Source organism: Ochotona princeps, chromosome 25 (genome assembly GCF_030435755.1).
Source record: "Ochotona princeps isolate mOchPri1 chromosome 25, mOchPri1.hap1, whole genome shotgun sequence".
In the NCBI taxonomy this organism is placed as follows: Eukaryota; Metazoa; Chordata; class Mammalia; order Lagomorpha; family Ochotonidae; genus Ochotona; species Ochotona princeps.
In genome coordinates, this window is record NC_080856.1 from 17,604,510 (window position 1) to 17,627,636 (window position 23,127).

General features: G+C 44.2%; 1 protein-coding gene across 16 annotated transcripts in view; it reads left to right on the forward strand.

Moving 5' to 3' along the window:
• ATXN7L1 (ataxin 7 like 1) overlaps positions 1 to 23,127 on the forward strand; it is a 224,662-nt gene that overhangs the window by 32,434 nt on the left and 169,101 nt on the right. Inside the window, exon 1 of one of the 16 annotated variants that reach the window (XM_058654956.1) lies at positions 5,499 to 5,574. The exons of the other annotated variants lie outside the window; for them this stretch is intronic. Coding sequence (XP_058510939.1) covers positions 5,514 to 5,574 — 61 coding nt within the window. The 5' untranslated portion in view covers positions 5,499 to 5,513. Of the gene's footprint in view, positions 1 to 5,498; positions 5,575 to 23,127 lie in introns of those variants that run through there. 16 annotated transcript variants of the gene reach the window in all.

Genomic DNA, 23,127 nt, shown 5'->3' on the forward strand with positions numbered 1-23,127 from the left:
AGTGGCGATGCAGGAGACTCCATGGGCCCAGTCCGGGTGCATGATCTGGAGAAGACAGAAAAGGCAGGGCTGGAAACCAGGATGTTGCTCAGATCCCATCAGGGGTTAGTGTGGGGATGAGGATGATTCAGAAAATATGGCAGAGAGAGCTGAGAAGTCAAAGGCATCAGGCTCTTGAACCCTAGCAGGGCACTGGTCTGGCACAAGTGAGCATCATTGCTCTCCTATCTGCCTGCAGCCTAGCATATGCTACCCCCAAGCACTTCTGCTTTGTCCCTCCCCTTTCGCACAGCGGCCGACTGTCCACACCCTGTTCTCTAGAACTTTCCCAGCAGCCTCCTGACTGGTTTCTCCCTTAGGTCAAATTGGATTGTCACTCTGCTTTCTTAAATCTTAGCCATGACTCTCAGAGGTCTGCTGAGTGATGTGGGCTGCAGTCTATTACCGGAACCCCAGAACCTTTTCACTTCAGCCCCAACCTCTGCTCCCATGTAAGAATTTCTGTCTTGCCCTCAAATATTATTATTATTTTTTTTTTTTCGCTGCTGTCTTGGTCTACTTGGTGATTTTCTACTCATCAGACTCAGTTCAGATGAAGCTTCTCTGACCTCACTCAACCACTGACTGCAGAGTAAACATCTGTTTGTGTCACAGTTGCAGGTGTTACTGTTATGGTATCCATTGTACGATATGTATCATATGGTGTTGTCGTTTATTTCATCTGTCTCTCTTCCCAATGGGCTCTGGGTTCCTTTGCAGAGAACCCGTGCCTCAAATATGTTCCCCTTTTCTGTGCCTGGCTTATAGTAGGTGTTTAGCTGTGTACCTTCTCACAGGTGTTCATTGGTTCTCTGTGCTGCACACAAGCTGGACCTAAGGCTTCCATGGTTTGTGGATGCTTAACCTTCTCACTGTCTTCTAGATATATAGATTCAACTCCTGCTATCCTTGTGTCCTGACTACCTAACATCTACTGTCAGGTGCCCTGAATGCACCTTCCACCGCAGGCAACATAGCCATCAGGCTTACATGTGCTAATCAGCTACCATCTTGAGTCCAGTCCAAACGGGGATGCTGCCAGCATTTACACCCTTGTACCAAGCACACTGGCATTGAGGTCCAGTAAACAGTACATTGGGCTGAAGCATGGAAATCCCAGTGTGGATTGGAAGTGTTTAGGCCAGGCAGAACTGCCAAACCATCAGGCAATCATCTTCCACTTTCAAGTCTCACTTTTCACTTTATGTAAAATCCATAAGCTCATTTGCTCACTCTTAATCTGGCTTTCTCATTTTTCATGTAGTAGCCACAGCTTCCTAAAAACCTCTCAGCTGAGCTGCTGCCCACTACAGCATGCCGTTTGGCCTTTGTAACAGGGAAAACCTCTGCATTTGTATCTAGAACACCCGCAGCTGAGCGGGTCAGATGGCTCAGCAGCCTGGTTGCTTTCTTTGCATGGGTGACTTCCCAGATGCTGAGTGGGCAACTAAAAAAGCTCCTGAGTGATTTTTAACAAAATGGAGCCTGGCTTCGTTTCTGCAGAGATCATGCTTCAAGAAAGAATACATTCCTCTGCTTTTCTGTGGGGAGTGACTGAGGTTCCTGACGGTCTGTCTGATAAGTGGAAAAGACGCACAGGTGTACTCTGGCTGCCTCCTCCCAAGCCAACTAGGTTGATAATGAACCATTCCTAGATTCCCAGAGTCTTGACAGGCTTGGTGCTCAGTGGTCTGGGAGTTCAGGTCTTCTGCACAGCACCCCAGGCTCTTGTTCCACTGTCAGCCTGGGAGAGTAATTAGCAGGGAGGAACAATCCGAGGCAAATTACATTTACCGATAGAGCCACAAGACCATCCAGGTAGGATGGGGACGGTTTTACTCCCTGGTCTTTGAGCCTCTGCTCCCGGCTGCAATTTCACAGTTCTCTGTGCAGGCAGCTCCCCCTGTATTGAAAAGGCTGAAATCCCTGAGGGTGTGGCCTGCACCCGCTGCAGCTGTTTTCTCCCCTGATTTCCAAGCATAATGTCAAGTGCCTGAAAGTGTGTGAAATTCTGGCAGAAAGTAAATGATTGAAATGCATTTTCCATGAAACTGACTCCCTTCTGGTATAGGTATCTTCCCAACAACCCTTATGCAAATAGCTGTGGAAAGTACTAAGTGGGAAGATGTCGCGTGTTGCTGACTCCTGGCAGTATGCTCAGCTGCAGCCTTCTGGTTTATCACCCCCCAAAAAGGACAGACCACTAGTCCCCAGTGTGACACCAGGCAGACACAGCCAGGAGGCCTGTGTCCTTTTCTTGTCTGCCTCTTGGAGGGCAGGATTATGTTGAAACACTGAGCCATTGTGGGTCTCTAGGATCACATATTGCGCCTTATTGTCTACATAACCCGGTGGAAGTTATTGATTTGCAAATGGACAGCATTCCTTTCCAACTGCCCTGAAGGAGGCTGAAGGGAAGCTATTTTCTGAGGGGGAAAAGACTTGGTTCATTCTTTGCAAAAAACACTTCCTGTGCAGCCGGACTCCTGCTTTTAGGGCCTGCACTGTTGCCAGCAAATGCACATGTGTGGCGTTCATTCTCCAGAGAGGCAGGCACTTGGCCAGCGTCGTCAGAGGGCCTCTGCACTGCTTGTCACACTGAGGCCCATTTCGCTTGGCATGGGGCTCAGAGGGGCCAAGGTCTGCTTTGCAGAGACTGCAGGGGGTCATGCCACTGCTGAACTGGCTTGTTCTGGTGCCTTCCTTTCTTGCATGCAGCTACTTGCCAGCATTTTCGTATATATTAAGTAGACCCTGGGAGTGATGACTTTTTATCAAAAGACTCTCTTCACTGCCCCACCCTCTGCACTAGTGATGGGGGAGGAGGGCTTGCGAGAGGATGGGGTGGCAGTGCCCTTCTGAAAACGGGAAGCTGGTGTCCTTAACAATCTTTCATTGGTCAGTAATTCCAAGATGCCCCTGTTTTTCACATTTGGCATCTCCAAAAGTTAGGATGCATCTTCAGATTGATGCTGTTTCTTCTTTAACTGTACACATGCCCCTTGACTTATGAAGAGATTGAGAATGTTTTGAGAATCCCATTGTAAGCTGAAACAATCCAAAATGTATTCAGTGTATCTTACTAAACATTTTAGTTCATCAACACAGCACCCTGTGGGGAATCTCAGGATTTTCCCTCCTAATGGTGGAGACTGAGCAGACTACCTAGTGCTGATCCAGGAAAAAGTAAATAAAAAATCCAAAATCAAAATTTGAAGACCCTGAGGCCAGGATTATGGTGCAGTAGGTTCAACCATCCATTGTGATGCTGACATTCTACGTGGGAATGCTGGAGTTCCAGCTGCTCCTCTTTCTTTTTCTCTTCTTTTTCTTTCTTTCTTTTTTTTTTTTTTTTAAGATTTACTTATTTTTCTTGGAAAGTCAGATTGACAGAAAGATCTTCCATTCACTGTTTCACTCCTCAAGTGGCCACAACAGCCAGAGCAGAGCCAACCCAAAGCCAAGAGACAGGAACCTCTTCAGGGTCACCCACACAGGTGCAGGGTTCCAAGGCTTTGGGCCATCCTCCACTGCTTTCCCCGGCCACAAGCAGAAAGCTGGAAGGGAAGTGGAGCAGCCGGATATGAACCGGCATCCATATGGGATCCCTGGCATGCAAGGTGAGGATTTGAGCCACTAGGCTACAGTGCTGGGCCCAAAGCTGTTCTTCTTTCCAGCCAAGTTCCTGGTATTGTACGTGGGGAGGCAGCATATGATGGCCCAAGTGTTTGGGTCCTTGCCACCCATGTGGAAGGCCTGGCTGGAACTCCTGACTCCCACTTTTGGCCTGGCTGGAACTTGGCTGTTGTGGCCATTTCCTAACATCTCCCAGTGCTGGCATCTTCTGTGGGAGCCTTTTGCCACCTGACTGTGTCTACCATCTGCCCTTGGTAATTCCCTTTTCCTGTCCCTCCTCTCTGGAAGTAGCACCCTCTTCCAGGACCTCATTGTCCCACCATTTCAATGTTGGCATCCAGGTTTCTCCCTGGTTGTTCTCTTCTGGGCTTTTTAATAATGCATTGTGTCTCATTTCCTAGGTTGCTTCTCTTGTCCTTGAAGTTGTTTCAGTGGTGTGGATAACCCTGCAGCTCCTGTGTGACTCAAAGATTTTAAATTCTCAACTCCTGAAGGATAATAAGACTTGCAGTTAAACAGATGATCTCTTGAGTGTAATAGAAACATATTTTTATCGAGCATTCTTGGGCCCTGATTGCCACTGTCAGTTGCTAACTAATGAATGCTCTGCAGGCAGCGCGAGGTGACCAGAAAACTTTCTGAAATCCTCAGCAGGAATTTTCACAGCCGCCTGGGATGCACAGTAATGTTTTCTGCAGTAGGCATGCTCGCTTCAGTGGGAGAGTTCCCGTCTCCTGGGTGGGAACACGGTTGTCAAGAGCTGCCCCACACTTCTCCTCCCCCTGGTCCTCAGGCTTTGGGGTACTCTCCCTCCCATGTGTTTGTGCCCCCTCCCCGTCCTTTTTTTTCCCACTTTAGCCTTAGGGACTTAGTGGGCATCAAGCCATTTCATCTCAGAAGGAGCACATTTCCTTAAGACCTGTTTCCCCTTTCCTTCTCATCTCTCAGCAAGTTACCTCAGGGAAGTTCTGAGGGCTTTTTCCCTGCTCCTCTTACCTCTTTCAAAGATCAGAGAGAGAGAGAGAGAGAGAAGAAAAATAATGGGTATCCCCAGCCAGATCTCTCCAGAAGATTCATCTTTGTTTCCCGGGATAATTCATCACCCGGGCCCCCAGCCTGTGAAAGCCCATTTGGTATTTCTGTTAATAGGGCATCTCCTTCCTTTATGTAAACCTGATTTATCTTGGTTTCATGAAGGTTCAGGAAAGTGCTTGCCCACCAAAATAGCAATCACTTCCACCTGAGAGGGAAAGAGACTCCATGTTCCTAGTAATAACACAGAAATGAGCTTTGGGAGTCTCTGCATTCCTAAGATGAGCACTTCCCTCTAGTGAATTTAAAAAACTGAAATGGCAGTATGTGGTACTTCCAGAAGTTTCACTGGAACATGCAGTCAAAAGATGAGTTCTGGCACAACCACCACCCTTAGTGCCTTGACCCTTGGGAGCTTTTTATTTTTTAGTTACAAAATTCATTTCGGAAAAATCAAGAGAGGAAAGGGAGGAAGGGAGGGAGGAAAGGAGGGAGGGAGGGAGGCAGGCAGGCAGGCCCCTTGCCCATGCCGGCGCAGCCCAAAGGGGGCTGTGCCGGGTTCTTCTTTGCCTTTGGCTTGCTGCCCTTCAGGAAACGCTGTTAAACATCCTTCCAGCTGTGCTTGGGCAGCTTGACCTCAGCCTTGGAGACCCTGTCAGGGCTGCACCATGCCGGGCTGAGCATCCGAACACCCACGGTCCTTGCTGCTGCGTGCGCAGCATTCTCCGCTCTACGCGGTCTGGGAGCGCCACCTCGAATTTCCCATGTTGCAAAGCGCCCACCCAGCTTTCTGCTCTCCATCCAAGATGGCCGCGTGGATTCTCCGGGCCGCAGAGTGGAGGACGAGTGAGCCGTCACCACTTTCTGGTACAAATTTCTTTATTGTTAAAAAGATTAAAGCCTGGATTTTGCAGGCAACAAAAATTTGGGGAACCTAATATCTGTGAGACCTTGGCGAGTTATATAATCCCTGTCAGGTATGATATAGACACAATCGTAACATCTGTGGGTAAGGTTGTTTTGAAAAGTATACGAGCTGTTGCATGTTAAAGCTTTGAGTATTGTGCTTGACATATGTGTTCAAGATATGCAGTTCTTATTGTCATTCTCTTGAAAAAGAAAAGAAAAACAGCGAACTCTGTCCTGCCATTTTTCTCCGGGGAGTCGTCTTTCTGATGTTGGGTTCTCTAAGAATTCTCAGGATTTTTTTCCTGAGAATCTGTGGTGTTTGTATGGCAGTTCACTAAGCCCAATGGTGAAAGCACAGATGAGCTGCTGTCCTTTAAGGAATTTACAGATTGCCAAATAGGAATTGACCCATTCTGTGGCCACCTTTGGTGATAGCTCTATGAACATTGCAGGATTCTTTTAAAAAAAAAAAAAGATTTATTTATATTTATTGCAAAGTCAGATATACAGAGAGGAGGAGAGACAGTGAGGAACATCTTCCGTCCGATGATTCACTCCCCAAGTGAGCGCAACGGCCGGTGCTGTACCGATCTGAAGCCAGGAGACAGGAACTTCCTCCAGGTTTCGTTCGCAGGTGCAGGGTCCCAAGGCTTTGGGCCGTCCTCGACTGCTTTCCCAGGCCACAAGCAGGGAGCTGGATGGGAAGTGGAGCTGCCGGGATTAGAGCCTGCAACCATATGGGATCCTGGCACGTTCAAGGCGAGAGCTTTATCCGCTAGGCCACCGTGCTAGGCCACATTGCAGGATTCTAAAGTGGTGTGACATGTGACCCTAGTTATCCTGTGAGAGTGTGAATTGTGTAAACAAAACATATGCATAAGTAAAACAAACATAATACATAGGTAATATGCATATAATTAGTGTAATCCATATATAATATAAATTTATGTAGGAGGGAATTTAAAGTTCATAGGAAAAAGGAGTTAAAGTATAAACTTATTTTGGTGCAAAAAATGTATATTGTGTTTGCATTAAGTTCATAGGAAGATGTGTATTGTAAACAAACCTACACATGTGTTTTTTAATTTAAAAAAATTATTTATTTTTACTGGAAAGTCAGATATAAAGAGGAAGATCCTGCTGACTCACTCCCCAGGTGGCTGCAAGGGCCGGAACTGAGCCAATCCGAAACTAGAAGCCCAGAACCCCCTTGGGTCTCCATGTGGGTGTAGGCTACTGTGCTGGGCCCTGTGCATAGTCCAGCATTTTTTTGCACCAGGGCCTGGCGCAGTAGATCAAGAGACCTGTAGCACCAATTCTAGTCCTGGCTCCTCCAATTCTGATCCAGCTCCTGCTGTGGCCTGGGAAAGCAGCAGAGTATAATCCCAAGTACTTGGGCTCCTGTACCCACATGGGAGATCTGGAAGAAGCTCCTGGCTTTGGGTTGGCTTAGCTCTGGACTTTGCAGCCATTTGTGGGAGTGAACCAGTGAGTGGAAGATCTCTCTGTGTCTCTCCTTCTCCTTGTAATTCTGTCTTTCAAATAAACAATAAATCTTTAAAGAAATTATTTTGTAACCTACTACTCTATTATTAGACGCCCTTCTTGGCCAAATATTTCTCCAGTATTTGCCAGGATGAAGCCAAGGGGATGAGGCTATGTAGTTGTACAAACTTTCCATGAAGCTTCAGCGTACCCTGCACGCATGTTTTCAGGAACATGCCTGGCCTCCCTGGGCCTTTCTGCACTGTGGGATTCAAGTTGGCCTGTGCCTGTATCCCCCCATTGCACTCTGCCTTGGCTGACGTTTGCTGAGTCTTTCCGTTTGTCAGCTGCTTTCTAGTGGTTTCCAAAATGTGACTGACATCTTGGGGCTACTCTCAGCACCTGTCTTGTTCACATTCTTCTTGGTGCTTAAACCTTTTTGAAATTAGATTTACTGTCATTTTTTAGTGGAGTTTCAGGACAGAGTAGAGATAAATGCAGTTTATCAGCCTGCCATGTTCAAACTAAGGTGTCCCCCAAGCATTTTTTTATACCGTCAGCCTGCAACCTTTTCATAATGGGTGGTCAGGAAGTGTTCTTATGGAATGATTGTGTCCACTGTTGCCTAGCTCATTCGACACAAAAGAAAGTTGGGAACTAAAAAGCACTACTACTAACGGCCTAGGCATTCAAAATCCCCTGAGATGTTGCCAGGGCAATTTAGAAGACCTCTGGAGTGATCCTAATGGTCTCACTGCAGTCCCCTCTTGCACCCAGGGCCACAGGACATGACCTCTGTTGCTGACTTAGACTTTGCATCAGTCCACACCCCCACACTTCCACAGGCTGTGAGGGGAAGAAAACAAAACTTTTCTAGTTGCCATTCGTCAGGCATGCCACAGGTGTAGGGCCGTGGTTTGCATGTTTTGCAAGATTTGTTGTTGATGTTTGCAGTACATTCCAAAGAAAATGCTAAGCAGAAGCCCAGTCCTTAAAGCAGATAAACATGGAACCCAGGCCTCTGAAGAGTGGGATGAGGTGGGCTGCAGCACCTTGGCATTGCAGCCTCTGCTCCAGCTCTGCTCAGAGGCTCCAATTACAGACACAGTCCCCCACCTCTCCCCACTCCGTGTTGTTTCCAGTTGCACCTCCCATTTCTGACAATGACCTAGGATGGCTGCCAGGCCCTTGCAGAGTCTGCTTCTCTGCCTCTGGAAAATGGGTTGTTGAAAGCATTGGAATAACATCTGTAACACTGAGCTGAGGCACCAGTGAAACATCTCTTATTGCCTCTACCTTGGCCCCCTTGCACTGAAATGGGAAGCCTTGAATTTCCCTAAAGCTCTTACCTGGCAAAGGTTTCAGAAAACCTGATTCTGCCCCACCCTTCCAAAGTTGTTTAGAATAACTGCTGTTCTCTTTTCAACCCCCTCTTTCCAAAAAAGGGCCTTGTAGGGTCATTGTAACATCCAGCTGTTGAGTGCTTGTGATCTTGCTGGGAATGTAAACAGCATTCTGTGTGGACCAGCTCTGAAGGGAAGTTCTATCCTCTTCTCCTGAAGCAGAAATAGCTTGAACTTTGGTAAACACACATTGATAATATACACTGAAGTCTGCAATTTAAGGGAGCACAGAAGATGATGGGGAAGCTCACAGTCGTGTGGATCTTGTCAATGAATGTATATTTGTGGGTTTTGGAAGCTGCTAATTAAATTACCATAAAATTGCACTGTGCTTCTCCTCCCTTTTCTGCATTGGCCCATAGAAACCTTATCTCCACGTGGGAAATAGCACAATTGCTCTGAGGACTGAGATTGTCAGAGGTGTTGAAGGCCGTTTCCAAGAAACTTCTTATTTGCTCATTTTCCCTAGTGAAGAAAATAAATAAGGCTACTTATCTTGTATTTAAATTCATTTACTCTGTGAAAGGCAGCATCCCAAGAAGGCATAATTTGAAAAGTATCTTCATAGAAAATGGTTCTTATTTCACAATCCATGAATACCTTTGCCAGGAGAGCCCATGGATTGTTCTAGAAATCAGCAATGCTCACACCTTCTTCTCTCCCTGGGTGAATTTTTCTCAGCTTCTAAATCCTTGCTTTCCCTCCTACCAACTCTTTCCCTTTTGAGCTGTGGCTGTGTGAGTCCAGCTTCAGTCAATTCTGTCCAATGGGATTAATAATAATTCTTCCCTCAAAAGTTCGCTGTATGACTACAGTGTATTGAATAGCAGACTTGGCAGACAGTATGGGCTGGATAAACAATGGTTATTCCATGTGATTGACTCTTCATTCCTTACATTCTTATTCATTGATCTTACTGGCCATATTTACCTGGCTCATCTGAGATTTTACTGTGTTTTCCTTATACCCGCCCCCCAACCTTTCCAAGGAACTGAACAAGGCATCTTTTGTGCTCAAGTTTTTCTGGCTCATAATTTGCTATAGATGACTCCACCCCTTATTCTTGGAGCATCTACCAGTTGGGGGTGGAAGGTACTGGTGTCAGTAGGATTGTTCTTAGATCTTGGATGATTTGTATGTGCGTGGTTCCCCAGGAGCTCACATGTCAGATACCTGGTTATCTAGTTGTGGTTCTGAAGTGATGGGATTATCAGAAGTAGGACCTAGACAGTGGTCCTTGGGTCACTGGGCCGTTGCCTCCAGAGAGGATTAGTGTAGATCTCGTGAGACTCTATAAGTTCTTGTGAAAGCCAGTTGTTACCTGAACAAGGGGGAACCCTGGATTGCTCTGTGGCTTCCTATCTCATGACATGGTGACTCCACTCATAATGTACTTTGGATACAGGCAAGTGCATGTTTGGGCTCCCAAACCATGTACTAAAGAAAAATCTTTGTAGGTACCTGTGACTAAACATTTTACTGTAATAATAAAAAATAACAATAACAAAAAAGTATAAATTTTAAGTAACATGTATCTTCCACTACTTGTGTGTGAAGACATATAGTTTATGTCCTCTACCAATTCTAGTGCTAAATTGTAAGCCACATACCAGGAAAGAGTAAGGTGATAGAGGTAGGAACTTAGAACTGGGGTCAGACTGCGTAGGGCCAACTCATGACCATCCTCTCCATTTAGAAGATCTTTGATCTCAGTCGAATCATGTAATGCTTTTGTGTCTCAATTTCCTGCTCCATCAAACAGGAATAATAACTCTAATATCGGTTCCTGAGATCTGAACACCCTGAAAATGGAAAGTTTATTCTAAAATTGAGGCACACTTGTTTGGCATCCAACTCTGTCCTAAACTGACTCATAACTACTTATTATTATTGTCATTATTTATCTAAATCTTCCCATTCCTAAATTTCACTGAAGAAAATTTTTAAATATTAGACTGCAGGCCTGGACTGCTGGTGTGTTGTGTAAATATATCATATTACCTCCCTAAAATCTGTAAAATTTGATTTGGGAAACCCGCCAAGCACAAGAGCTTTGGGTCAGAGACTGGATCTTTAGCAACTACTTCATAGGGATGGTGGTAAGATGAAGCAGGGCATTTTGCAGAAGGATCTTAGAATAGTCACTGAATTGTAAATACTCAGTAAACGTTTTCCATTATTATCCCAGAGACGTTAAAGTGTGCTGTATCTGTGAGTTTGAGAGGCTTATTTTCCTTCAATAAAAATGTCTCTTTCCTTTTTAAAGAAATAGTTTAGATGTTTAACGAATGATATAATAATGAACTTTACTGCATGGACATGAAGAAACCATGTTGTTTATTTTGGAAAGAAACTCAGAATCCAACAAGGGAAATCTGTTTCAACACATATGGAGGCTACAATGACTGTCCGATTTTTTTCCGTACACTTGAACTCCAGGGCTTTCTTACTCTAGCCAAGCCAGGGGTCACAGCATTTCCTTTTTCACCTATCCTTCCAGTCTAAACACATCAGATTTGGACTGCAGTGGAGGTCAAGGCGGCCTCTAAGATGTGCTTCCTGAACACCCTTAGTCTGGAAGGAACACCTGTCTCACTTTGTTGTCACATCTTTGTGTTCCATGACAAACTCTTAGTGTCTGTTAGTTTGGAGATTCATCTTCTCTGCTTACAAAGGGAGAAAATTTGCAAATATCTTGGTAAAGTATTAACAGATTTAATCTTTCTTATCTCTTTCCTCTTCAGTGTCTTTTTTGGCAAAATCATCTACCAGTCAGACTTCGTTGCTCCTGTATATAAACTCCATGGGAAAGCCTACCTTTATTTCTCAGCATGTAACTTTGACTTTGTTTGATCTCAGCCCCTCTTTTTAAAACAAATTAGTTTTGCTTTGGTGTTTATGGTGTGTTCTCTTCTTTAACCAAATTGCATGTTCTTTGGCATGATATTGTTCTAGTCTCAGTTTACTTTCTTACATGTCTGGCAAACCACAAACCTCCAACACTTCTGTTTTTGGTGTTTGTGAGTACTCTTAATGTAGCAAAATGTTATATGTTTGAATGATACCATCAACTTGGTAGAAAACCAAATTTCCACATTAGAACCATGCTGTCATAGAATTACAGAGTTGGGAAGAACCCCAACTCCTCACTTCGTGGGAGACACAGCTGAGGTTCAGATGCTAGTGTGTCTTGCTCTGTGGACATAATGATAGACATCACCAGAACACAGGTGTAATTTTCTCATCACAGTTTCAGGTATTTTAGCGTTGACCAGTGACCCTTTAGTCATAGTAGGGGACTTTTTCCATGCCTTCCCCCAGCTTGCCCACCCCAACCCTTCCTATATCTTTGTTGTAATTCTCAGTTAAAAGCCTGTGCTTACACTAAGTTTATGGAAATATCAAGTTTCTAGACCTGAGTTACCACAAGTTCAATAAGTGAGAGCTACCATATAGTCACTGTTTATTTTGATTCAGTATTTCAGATGTCATAGCAGGAGTTGGGAAGGTAAGGAACAGATCCCAAGAAAGGGATGCAGAGCTGAGGGTGTGGGCAGTGAGAGGCACCTGAGTTGTTTATTTGCAGAGATGTCTATCTCACTGTGTCTTCAAAAGATACTTCTTGACTGTGTCATCATGTGTCAGTTTTAGACCTTGATCTTTACATCCTCTTGGGCCTGGCATGGTAGCCAAGTGGCTAAAGACCTTACCTTCTATGTGCCAGGATCCCATATGGGTGCCAGTTCATGTCCCGGCAGCTCCACTTCCCATCCAGCTCCCTGCTTGTGGCCTGGGAAAGCAGTAAAGGATGACCCAAAGCCTTAGGACCCTACACCCATGTGGGAGACCTGGAGGAAGTTCCTGTCTCCTGGCTTTGTATCAGCTCAGCTCCGCTCCAGGCATTGCGACCACAGGGGAGTGAACCAGTGGTTAGATCTTTCCCTCTGTCTCCTTCTCTCTGTAAATCTGCCTGTCCAAGAAAAATAAATCTTTTTTTTTCTTTTTAAATTAATCACTTCCCCAAGGGATTTTTGTTTTTTATTTGAGAGAGAGAGATCGATTAGTCCTCCACCTGTTGGTTCGTTCCCCAGATGCCTACAACAGCTGGTTCCCCTCAAAGCCAGAAGCCGAGAACTCAAACCAGGTCTTCCGTTGTGGGTGGTAGGGACTCCATTATGTGTGCCACCTATTACCAAATACCTCTCTGGGTGAACGTTAGTCAGAAGCTAGAATTGGAAGTAAAGCTCCAACTCTAATCCTGATACTCTGATAGGGAATTAAGGCGTTCCAAGCAGCATCTTAATTCCTAAGCCAAATGGCCACCCTCAGCTTCATGATTTTTATTTGCATCCTTTGTACGGTTATCTTTAATTGTGCCAAAGAGATTAGGTATATCTATAAGTATTTTTTCCCTTACTGGTCAGAAATATCAGGTAATCTGTCAACTTCCACATATTTTTTTGGAGTCCTGTTAACCCATCACCGTACTGCCCTTTGGAGCCACTGTGCCCTGGGAGGCCCGCTTGGCAGCTTTCATGTCTGCCTCACACTTGATATACTCGTTGTTTGCTAGTACACATCTTCCAGGTGATCCCACAGAAACAATAAATTTTTGGTTTCTCAAAATACAGACATGTCTTTGTCTTCCTACTTGATTAGTAATTTAGTGAGTATGGAATAATCCCAAATTGGAAATTTGTTTCCCCAGGATTTTGAAGCTATTTTTAAACTGATGCCTAGCCCTGATGTCATTCTTAACTTTAAATACCAATCCTCTGTATGATCAGATATATTCTTTTTTTAAGATGATTTATAATTTTTTAAATTGGAAAGTCAGAGTTACAGAGAGAAGGAAAGGCAGAAAGATCTTCCATCCACTGGGTCACTCCCCAAGTGACCACAATGACCAGAGCTGAGCCAATCCGAAGCTAGGAGCTTCCTCCAGGTCTCCCATGCAGGTGCAGGGTCCCAAGGCTTTGGGCCATCCTCTGCTGCTTTCCCAGGCTACAAGCAGGGAGCTCGATGGGAAGTAGAACAGCCAGGATACGAACCAGGGCCCCGGATGTATTCTTTAGTGGTATTCTATTCAGTACTGTTGATCTGAGATGATGTGATGGTGTGCCATGGTATTGGTTTCTTATTTTGAGTAGGACATTCCCCATGTGGCCCCCTTTAATTTGGAAATGCAGATTTCTTCAGTTCTAGAGAATGTTCTTCTATTATTTTGTTCTTTGTTTTTATTATTTTCTGCTCTACCCCCCCCCCGCACTATTTATTTATTTATTTATTTGTTTATTTATTTATCTATTTATATGTCAGAGTTACAGAGAGAGAATGAGAGACATAGAAAGAGAGTGGTCCTTGGTTTGCTGGTTCACTCCCTAAATACCACAATGGCTAGGCTTGGGCCAGGCGGAAGCCAGGAGCCAGGAGTTTCCCAGGAGTCTCCTATGCAGATGCAGGGACCCAAACACTTGGGACTCTACTTTCTGTACCTCCTGATTGTCATATCTCAGGCAAACATTGTCTCCTTGTATTGCCATTCCTTTCTGCCTGCCTCATCCACCCTGACCAGTCAGTGGAAACCACCCCCCTACCTTCCAAAGGCATGTGCTGGTCTGCTGACAGCTCCCATTTCCTTGGACTTTGTATTCATCTCTTTCTCATTCTTCACTGTCATTGTAGGGGTATCATGATTAAGGGAAAAGGTAAAGTAGAGGGATAATCAATTCTTATTCATTCAGCTAGTAAACAAATAGCAATTGTGTACCCAGTGGATTTCAGGCAGCTGCTAGGAAGAGAAAAGTGAGCAAATCAGCCAATTCCTCCCTCCTTCAAGCTTCCTTGATAGTATTTACTGGAAGCACCATATACTTAATTGACACAGAGTGGCCTTTGTGGTGACAGAACCTGTAAGAAGATCTGCTACGAATCATGAACCAGTGTGCAAATATCCTAGTACTCCTACGTTTGCCTGAACCTTTGTCTGTGGTCTCAGGTGCTACTGCAGACTTGGAATGCCTCTGCTGTGTGAGCTGGAACTGTCAGGCCTGCATAGCCCTGCCTGGAATCCTTTCATGAAACAGAATGATTAATGCAGGTCTCAGACATCAGAAGAAATAGAAAACATCTTCTCTTTTTCTATAAAATCAGGATTATGGCTTCACCAGGCTATGAAATAGGCTGAGGAGTTTACATCAATAAAAGTTCCTGACCAAAAGTCAGTAACAAGACAGACAGGAGGAGGAGCAGGATAATCCATCCATCTCTAGGAGTAGTAAGACTCCTTGGAACTGAAACCTCTGTGCTGTTCTAATCATTCCCACTTTCCAGTTAAAATGCACGTATTATTCTATGAATACTCATTATAAGGATTACTATGAAACACATTTTAACAGTTAAAGAGGTGAGCTAACAATAATTGGAATCATAAGTTTATTATATTTCCCCATCCTACCAGATCATCTGAAGAATAAGTTGCTTTACTCACTTGGAAACAATTGTTAATAGTTCACTTTTTGTTGCCACGTGGCATTTCTTTTTTTTATTTCATAAAATTATTCTTTCTTATTGTTATTTGATGATACAGTTCCACAAACTCTGGGATTTCCCCTCTCCGCTCCCCAAATCCATTCCCCCCACTGATTTCCCCTGTATCGTTACAACTGTATATTCCTTCACAAATAGTCATACGTCTGTCATTTTGCTTTGTAAGTATATCCTGACATTGTAGGCATGGACAATGGCAAAAAGTCCAATATCCTATTGTCAGGATATATTTAACAGTTTCATTTTGAGTACATCTTTGATTTGGAAGTAGAGATGCATACTGCATTGTATCCTCACATCTAGATATGATAGCTCTGTTATACATTTACTATACATCCCCTTAAATGAAAAATCATAAAACAAAGTTAACAACAGGAAGAAAAATAGAAAACTTGCAAGAACATGAAGTTAAATAACATGCTGCTGAAAGATCAATGTGTTGCAGAAGAAATGAAAAAGAAAATCAGAGAAGTTCTTGAAGAAAATGATGCTACTTGGGCCTGGTATAATGGCCTAGTGGCTAAATCCTTGCCTTGCATGCACCAGGATCCTATATGGGTGCCAGTTTGTGTCCCAGCTGCTTCTCTTCCCATCCAGCTCCCTGCTTGTGGCCTGGGAAAGCAGTCGAAGATGGCCCATGTCCTTGAGACGCTGCACGCGTGTGGAAGACCTGGTAAAAGCACCTGGCTCCTGGGTTTGAGTCGGGTCAGCTCTGGCCATTGCAACCACTTGGAGGAGTGAGCCAGTGGATGGAAGATCTTTCTCTCTGTCTCTCCTTCTCTGTGTACGTCTGCTTTTCCAATAAAAATAAATAAGTCTTAAAAAAAAAAAGTAAAATGCTACTATATGACCTGTGTGTCACTGAAGAAGTTAATAAGAAAAAAAAACTATTGAGGAAATGAAAATAAAAGTAAGAACATCATACAGTCAGGTGTAAGTTTTATTTTTTAAAGATTTATTTGTTTTTGTTGTTTAGGCAAATTTACATAGCAAAAGAGAGACAGATCTTACACCCATGGTTCACTCCCCAAATGGCTACAACATCTGGAACTTAACCAATCTGATGCCAGGATCCAGGAGCTTCTTCTGGGTCTCCCACGTGTGTGTAGTGTCCCAAGGTTTTGAGCCATCCTCCACTGCATTCCCAGGCCACAGTTAGGGAGCTGTATGGGAAATAAAGCAGCCAGGACACGAACTAGTACACATATGGAATGCTGGTGCTTATAAGTGGAGAAAAGGCCTATGGAGCCATCGTGTTGGCCCCCAAGTGTCATTTTTTTCTACAGCCCCTCATGCCAGGGCATATGGGCCCCCATGAATGCAGCAGCCTTGATAGTGCCCAAACTGCCAGAGTCCTTTCTTGCCCTGTCTTCAGGTGGTAAGAGACAGTGATATGATGTTTTTGGTTCACATTACAGATATGTATGTAAACTGATCGTTCAGCCTTGAATTTCTGGTCAGCCTATAAAGGAGGTTTCTTTCACATCAGACTGTTTTTCCTGGTTCCAAATCTATTCCAAAACACAAAGACTTGCCCAGAAGATGGTTAGATTCAGAGTCTGGTATGCAAGACTGAGCTAGGATGTTCTCTGCTGTGTTTGGGAAGCATCAGTGTTTCTGTGGCAGAGGTGGGGAACATCGGGCCCGCTGGTCTTACAAGGACCGCAGAATCATTTGGTGTGGCGCTGCTAAAGCAACCGCAGGCAAGACTCAGATTCAGGAACTCTATTGTGCTGATTTTTAGGTAGATAATTTTAGGTAGATAATGGCAAGCAAATGATGTTGTAAATATCCACTTGGCCCTTGTCAGAAAAAAAAGTTCTGCAGCCCTGTTCTACAGTGTCACCTGGAATGACAAGCATCTATTCCATTTCGTATTATTTTTTTAAATAATTTCACGTATACAGAAAAGTTTCAAGAAGAAGAATAGTGTAAAGGGGGCCAGTATTGTGACATGGCAGCTGAAGCTGGAACACAGCATCCAAAACCAGAGTGTTGGCTTGAGTCTGGCTACTCTGCTTCCTGTCTGGCTCCCTGCTGATGCTAGGAAGGCAGCAGAAGATGGCCCAAGTGAGAGACACTCATGGAGTTCCGGGCTCCTGACTTTGGCCTGTCCCAGCTTGGGCTGTTGCAGCCATCTAGCAAGTGAACCAGCAGATGAAAGTTTACTTTCTCTCTCCCATCCCTCTCTCTTTTTCTGTCTTTCAAATAAAAAAAGCTTAAAAAAGTAATGCCAAGAACATTGTTTTATCTTTTCCCAAACCCCCAAACCCAGCTGCATTCACGTTACAGCTGTTTGCCTTATCCTCCACTTTAGAGCAGGTGAGGGAAAGGCAGAAATAGAGGCAGAGAGATCAAAATTGAAATGTTTTCATGGTCACACATAGTGTTTTTCAGAACCATTGGAGGGCAAATTTCATTCTGCTTGGCACTTCGCAAATTACTTCAGTGTGTATGTCCTCAGAATAGGAAAATTCTCTTAATCCCAGTACAGATTTCAGCTTCAGTAAATGTAACATCTAAGCATTTGCTTTAATATCATCAGAAGAAACTACTAATGGGCAGCAGTTTTCTTTTGCACGCTGAACAGTAAGCTTCCATTTTCATGTGATTTGCATATAACATCTTCAAGTCGAATTGTTTCAGTGGTGTTGAAATTGCCTTCTCCTGTATCAACACCGTGCATTGGGCACATATTGACATCTCTGTTTTCAATCACACGTTTGTTTACTTTCTGCTCTCATTAGGGTCTTTTAAATGCATCAGAGATATAATAATTAATCACTGGCTCCCAGGCCCAGGAAATGAAAGAGAAAGCAATAATAAAATTTAACATTCTCCTGCTCTGATGGAGAAATTTTTCCATTTGGTGTCTATAGGCCTTAAGAAGGACCCCTTCATTAATAAAATTTCATTTGCACTCTATTCTCTCTCTCTCTTCATAGCTTCCCTTTGTTGGCTTTCACAAGAACTATTAGTGTAGGTTAAAAAGCTGATAAATGTCCCATGCTTCTTCTCCTCTGATTGTCTTCTAAACTCAGTGGCCAGTGTCGGACACCTCTTTCAGCTCTTCGTCTTTTCTGTTTCTTAGAGTTCTTAGTTTCTTACACTTAAGGATCGAATCCAGAGCCAGTCTTAGCATGCTCAACCTTACAACTGGAGGTAAGTGTCTTCACATGCACTTCCCGTGCAGAGTCTATGCTAAAGCTGGGAGCAGTGAGGGTGGCAGTGATGTAGGGGACATTCCCCAGCGTCCTGGGTATGGAAAGGAGCACAACATCACAGGAGAGCTGTGCTTGGCAGTTTTCAGCAGCGATGAAATCCCACTTGTAGGTTCTGAATCAAAGCTACTTCATGCTAAGAGTCTTTGTAATACTCCCTCTTCCTCATCCTCTACTGAATCTCTATCTTTTTGAGTTGTCACCCTGTTTCCTCCGTCATCCCTTGTTAAGAGCTTTGTTATATACAAATGTCAGGGCAATGTATGTTTACATTTTTATCATAGTTTTGTAAAAAATTATTGTTTAAAAGTCAAATAGCAGTTCTCTCCCAGCCGGCTGAGCTTCAGGCCCATTCCCCAGAGCACACTCTTTAAAGGCCTTTAGCAATTCCTTTGGAATTGGCCTCCATAAATTAGATGGTTATAATGGATTCCTGCTTTATCAGTTTGAAACTCTGCTCACTGACTTCCGGTTAGAAGAATTCAGCTCCCTTTTGACCACCCACTCTCTCTTGCCCTCCACATCCTCCGAGCAGAGTGGAAAAAACCTGTGCTCAGGTTTTCAGAATGATGGATTCAGTATTATTCACTACAGAACCAACTGTTTTACTAGAATTGTTGTTTCCTTCCTTACACAACCACCAACCAAGTTAATCATGGCCTTTAAAAGATTGCTTCATTTACTGCATACGTATTGCATGGTCTGCCCATATACCCCTATAGAGCAAACACACATCTACGTTGCCTTTTGCCAAGTGATGTATCACTTTAGCTCCACCTCCCATCTCCTGATCCATCTTCTTGCTCCAGCCAGGGCTTTCCATTCCTTAGACATGTTGCAGAGCTCTTCTGGGAACTTCCTTTGGCGATGCCTCTCTGTCTTAGATTCCTGTTGTTCTTGGATCCCATGTCTTTGTCTTTTTAAGTTTGTCCTTTTATCTTAGAGCAGCTTCCTGAGAAAGAGTACTTGAGAGGCAGTTTGGAGGCCAGTGTAGGTCTGAAAGTGACTTCGGTCTCTGAACCTGAGTGATGGCTGGTTGGGTATAATATTTCCACTTTAAAAAAATAATCACCCCTCCAAATTTTGAAAGTTTAACTCCCCTCTCTTTTAGTTTTTGGCATTGTTAATGCAGAGTCCAGGACCATTATGAATCTTTTTTGTGCCCTAAGTTTTGCCTCTGGAATTTTATGAAATAAAGCTAAATGATCTCAACATAGAATGTGGATGGGAAATTGCTAATAAGATAGGATATCAGTCCATTAGTGTGTAAACCTCTTATCGAGCTGAGTCTGAGATATGCATGTGAGATGTCCATGTTGTTGGACTCTGAGATGGTCTTTTTCTTTTAAAATAAGTATTTATTTGAATGGCAGTGACATAGAGTGTGCTTCTATCTGCTGAATCACTCCCCAAGTGGGCACAGTGGTCGGGACTGGGTCAGGCCACAACCAGGAGCCAAGAGCTTCATCCTGCTCTCCCACATGGGCAGCAGTGACTCCAGTGTTTGGGACAGCATCTGCTGCCCTCCCAGGATGAAACCAGTGAACTACAACTCCCACCTCTGAGATGGTCTTAAGTTGGTTTCTTCTCCCTACTTCATAAAATCCGCTTCTCCATCCTCAGATAAGTAGTTTTCACAGTGCAGGAAGGACGGAAAGACCTGCCCTTCCCTGTGCTTCAGAAGGATTTCTCACCTCTCCCCTAAAATGATAGAAGTGAAATGGGGACATAGGGTGGGAAAGCACCCTAAAGGCTTCCCCTAGCAATCACCAGTCCCACTGCAGATCCATGCCCTCTTTAGCTGCAATCCTGTACCGTCTATGTTCTGAGTAAATGATTTTTGGTATCAGCCCTGTGAACTGATTGTTCTCCACTGGCAATTTTTGGGAAACAGAGCAATAAATACAAAGCCCCAGGAAGAAGCTGTTCAGAACATTCACTTCTTATTTAAAGAAGAATTTATTTTTACATCCCACTTTCTGTATCTTTTCTGTCTACCCATGAAAAGGTGAGAGAAAAATTTTAAATGTTATTTTTTAAACTGTGCAAGTATTTCACGTTTCTTCCAGTCTTCTGGCCCTTTCTTCGTTCAGTCTTCCTTTCCCAAATATTTCTTTTTATCCTTCCTCACATGAATTTTAAAGGGCTTTTGAGCTTTGCATTTAGTGAGTCCCTGAAATGAGGGAAACAGTAAAAATAACCACCAAGGGGGGAAAAAGCAATAAATGGACAAATGAAAAGCATCCAGCATTGTGATAACATATAGGGGAAACAGTGGAGGAGAGGGATTCTTAGGAGGACTGCTTGAGGACGGTGCATTATCAGGGAAAATGGCCTGCAAGTGAAGTGAAACTGAGGAGAACGTGTGATGGAAAAACTAACGCTAGAGGGGTATATTAGTTAGGCTTTCTTTACCACAATGAAAAATACCCGAAAAGCTCCTTGTGGAGGGGATTTATTTTGGCTCACAATTTTGGAGTTCACAGTCTAAGACCTGGCAACCCCACTAGCCCAAGCATCTAATAATGGCTTCTTTGTTTTTTGTTTTTTTTTTTTAAAGATTTTATTATTATTGGAAAGCCGGATATACACAGAGGAGGAGAGACAGAGAGGAAGATCTTCCATCCGATGATTCACTCCCCAAGTGAGCCGCAACGGGCCGGTGCGCGCCGATCCGAAGCCGGGAACCAGGAATCTCTTCCGGGTCTCCCACGCGGGTGCAGGGTCCCAATGCATTGGGCCATCCTCGACCGCTTTCCCAGGCCACAAGCAGGGAGCTGGATGGGAAGTGGAGCTGCCGGGATTAGAACCGGCGCCCATATGGGATCCTGGGGCTTTCAAGGCGAGGACTTTAGCCGCTAGGCCATGCCGCCGGGCCCTAATAATGGCTTCTTTGTTACAAAATGCTCTGTCCTTGTCTTCCCATCATCTTCCCTTGATGCTATCTCATCTTATAAGGACACCAGTCATTGAATTAGGGTCTATCCTGGTGGCTTCTTCCATGACTTCTGCAAAGACCCTGCTTCCAATAAAATCACTTACTGGTACTCAAGTTGGGATTTCAGTGTGCCTTTTAGTGACCTAATTTAACCCTACTTGCTTTATCTATGGCCTGCTAAAGAGGCTGATAGCTACTTTCATTTCTGGTGGCCATGCTTGATGAAGTCCTTGGCATCCTTGCCTCCTGTCTTTTTCTCTTGCACATTCATGGCACAAGAAGATAGGTTGTGTCTAAAACCAGCTTCTTGCCTCATCTATACAAGTGCTGTGCTGATACAACACACTACCATTCAAATGACTACCAAAGGCCCAGGTCACTCATCCTTAAGCTGAGTCCCCGACTTCGTTGCCCTCTACTCTGACCTTTGCATGCGTGTCTAGCGATACTGACCTTCTTGATCTTTCTCAAAGATTTACCCCTCTCAGGACTTCTTCTCCAGCTGTTTCTTCTATCCAGTGTGTCATCCCCTTGATACACTCCTGCCTCCTGACTGACTCCTCTGCTTTCCTCAGGTCTTGGCTCAAATATCATCTTCTGAATGACACCTTTTTAAAAATTGCAGCCTTGGATTCCCAAGCCTTATACCTGCCCAAGGATCTTCCCATGACACTTGTTCCCTTCTGGAAGCTGTACTCCTTGGGGAGTATTTGTCGAACCTCCATTTGGCAGAGATCTTGTTGATTTTGTTCATTGTTGTTTGCCAGGAGCCTAGAGCCAGGGTAGAGCCAGGATTGGACTGAGGTCTTCTAGGATCTAATGCCTCCCTGCTTCTGCCATGAAAATCCATTCCAAACTCTGCAAAGGTAAATCTCTCAGAAACTCCCTCCCTTTTTTCCTCCTCCACCCCATCGTTTGCCACCATCTCCACTGACTGTGGACTAATTTGGTTGCAATAAAAATTTATATTCTACAGAAATAAAATGCCATGTTGGAGAGGAGTCTGGAGCTGTTTATGCATGAGGCAATTTCCCTGTGTCTCAGCTTCCTCCCTTACCAGAGAGAGAGAGAGAGAAATACGTAATACTTTACAAGGTCACTGTAAGGATTAGGTGAATTAACATGTGTAACTGTAAACAGTGAGTACTGTGTAAGTGTTCGAAGAATGTTTGAATCTTGAGGACATTATGCCAAGTGAAAATAGCAATCAGAGAATAAAAAGTGCGTAATTTTACACATGTGAGGTATCTGAAGTAGTCTAGCTAATAGAAGCTGAAATTTGAAGTGGAGATAGTTCAGGATCTGGGAAGAGGGTGAAGGACAGAGGGTTCAGCATTTATAGTTTCAGTTATTTCACAGTATTCTAAAACTCTGCTCTGCGGACCCGGCGGCATGGCCTAGCGGCTAGAGTCCTCGCCTTGAACGCCCCGGGATCCCACATGGGCGCCGGTTCTAACCCTGGCAGCTCCACTTCCCATCCAGCTCCCTGCTTGTGGCCTGGGAAAGCAGTTGAGGACAGCCCAAAGCTTTGGGACCCTGCACCCGTGTGGGAGACCCGGAAGAGGTTCCTGGTTCCTGGCATCGGCCCGTTGCGGCTCACTTGGGGAGTGAAATATCAGATGGAAGATCTTCCTCTCTGTCTCTCCTCCTCTCTGTATATCCGGCTTTCCAATAATAATAAAACCTTAAAAAAAAAAAAAAGAAAACCTCTGCTCTGCAACACCATGCTTATAGCTGCAGCTCTGTAGTGTACCCATAATTTCTTAAGAGGGAAGGTCTGTGTTTTTTTTTTTTTTTATTAAGCACAGTGTTTTGTTTACTTTTTTTTAATTGGAAAGACAGTTTTACAGAAAGGAGAAACAGAAAAAGATCAGCTGGTTCACTCCCCAAAATGCCACATCAGGTGGAGCTGAGC